At 53.9% G+C, this 1,789-nt stretch overlaps 1 protein-coding gene across 1 annotated transcript in view; it reads left to right on the top strand.

The window, feature by feature from the left end:
* LMNA (lamin A/C) overlaps positions 1 to 491 on the top strand; it is a gene marked incomplete at both ends in the record, with an annotated part of 3,470 nt that extends 2,979 nt beyond the window's left edge. Inside the window, 2 exons of the mRNA XM_010019678.1 lie at positions 191 to 310; positions 393 to 491. Of these exons, the coding sequence (XP_010017980.1) occupies positions 191 to 310; positions 393 to 491 (219 nt within the window). The remainder of the gene's footprint in view (positions 1 to 190; positions 311 to 392) is intronic.
* Positions 492 to 1,789: the final 1,298 nt, after the last annotated feature.

The raw sequence follows: 1,789 nt of genomic DNA, 5'->3' as shown, positions 1-1,789 counted from the left end.
CTTCTCTTCTCCAGGCTGAACAGCCCCAGTGTTCTCAGCCTGTCCCACATGGGCTGTTGGAGACGTGGAGTGTTTGGACCCGGGGTGCAGGCTCCTCGGCGCGTGGCTTTTCTGAGGGTCAGAGCCATGGCCCCGGGCTCTGGGCTCTGCAGACCCAAGACATCACTTTTCTCTGTGCTCTTCTCCCTAGATCTGGGCCTCGGGGGCTGGGGCGACCCATAGTCCCCCCAGCAACGTGGTGTGGAAAGCCCAGAGCAGCTGGGGCTCCGGGGACAGCCTGCGCACTGCCCTCATCAACTCCAACGGGGAGGTAAGAGCCCAGGGGCAGCTCCAGGGCACGGGTGGGGGTCAGCAGCCACCAACCCCCCCCGCTCCTTCCCTGTCCCCTGCAGGAGGTGGCCATGCGGAAGCTGGTCCGCACCGTGATCATCAACGATGACGATGAGGATGAGGATGAGGATGAAGTGAACATCCACCACCGCCACCACCACGTGAGTAACGGAGGGGGCTGTTGGAGGGGGGCTTGGGGCTGGGTCCAGGCAGGATGAGAGGCAGCTCAGCACCATCAGGGTCAGACCTGATGGGAGAAGGCAGTTGGGAGCCTGCTGTGGAAACCACCATGTGGGAGAAGCCAATAGACCTCTGGCACCCGGAGAAGATTCCTGCTTGCCATAAAAGCCGTGGAGACCTTGCTGGAAGTTATCTCCAACCCTGAGCAGCCTTGACCTGCTGCAGAATAGGCTGGAGGAACCGAGGAGGGGGGCTGAGGTGGTACCTGGCGTTGCTCGGAGGTGGAGGACAGGATGGTGGGACTGGAGGGAAAGCTGGATGCTGCCCCTGGGCTGTGTGTGTGCATCCATCATCCGCTTCCCTTTGAGTTCTCGGGATCTGAAGAGGTGTGTGAGATGGATATTAATGATTCCTGAGCTCCTGCAGGCCAGTGCTGCCCATTTATCCAGGGCTGGATCCTTGAATCCTTTGCAAGAGTGAATTTCCCATTGGAAAGCAGCCAGCTTGGGCTTTCCCAGGCAGTGAGGAAGAGGATGCTCTTGGATAAGCATAAGAAGCACAGTTGAGTCCTGTGTGCTGAGAGCCCAGGGCAGTGGGGACAGTTCCTCCACCTGCAGTGAGCCAGCCCCAGTGATGTGGGATGATGACGATGATGATAATAGTAATAGAGTCAGTGCCTTAAAGCCGCCCCCGCCCCCACCCCCTGCCACGGCCAGGGACACCTTCCACTAGAGCAGGTTGCTCCAAGCCCCTGTGTCCAGCCTGGCCTTGGACATTGCCAGCGATCATCATTATCTAATAGTATTAATAAAAGTAATTAGAAGAGAAAGAAGAAGAAGGAGAAAGAAGAAAAACAAGAAGAAGAAAAGGAAAAAGAAGAAGAAGCAGAAGAAGAGGAAAAAGAAGAAGAAGAAGAAAAAGAAGAAGAAGAAGAGAAAGAAGAGGAAGAGAAAGAAGAAGAGGAAGAGAAAGAAGAAGAGGAAGAAAAAGAAGAAGACGAAGAGGAAGAAAAAGAAGAAGAAGAAGAGGAAGAAAAAGAAGAAGAGGAAGAAAAAGAAGAAGAAAAAGAAGAAGGAGGAGGAGAAGGAAGAGGAGAATGTATAGTTCTAATTAATAATAATATAATTATTATTGTTATTACCACTATTACTTTCAAGCCATGGGATGGATGGGACGGGTGGCGCATGGACCCTCTTTGAAGACTACCTTGAAGAGCCCTCCTGGCTCCCACCGTGGTCCTCAGGGCAGGGTGCTGGAGGCAGAAGATGCTCTGGCGGGT

Source organism: Nestor notabilis, unplaced genomic scaffold (genome assembly GCF_000696875.1).
Source record: "Nestor notabilis isolate BGI_N333 unplaced genomic scaffold, ASM69687v1 scaffold18448, whole genome shotgun sequence".
In the NCBI taxonomy this organism is placed as follows: domain Eukaryota; kingdom Metazoa; phylum Chordata; class Aves; order Psittaciformes; family Psittacidae; genus Nestor; species Nestor notabilis.
This window is presented reverse-complemented; position numbering and strand designations above follow the sequence as displayed.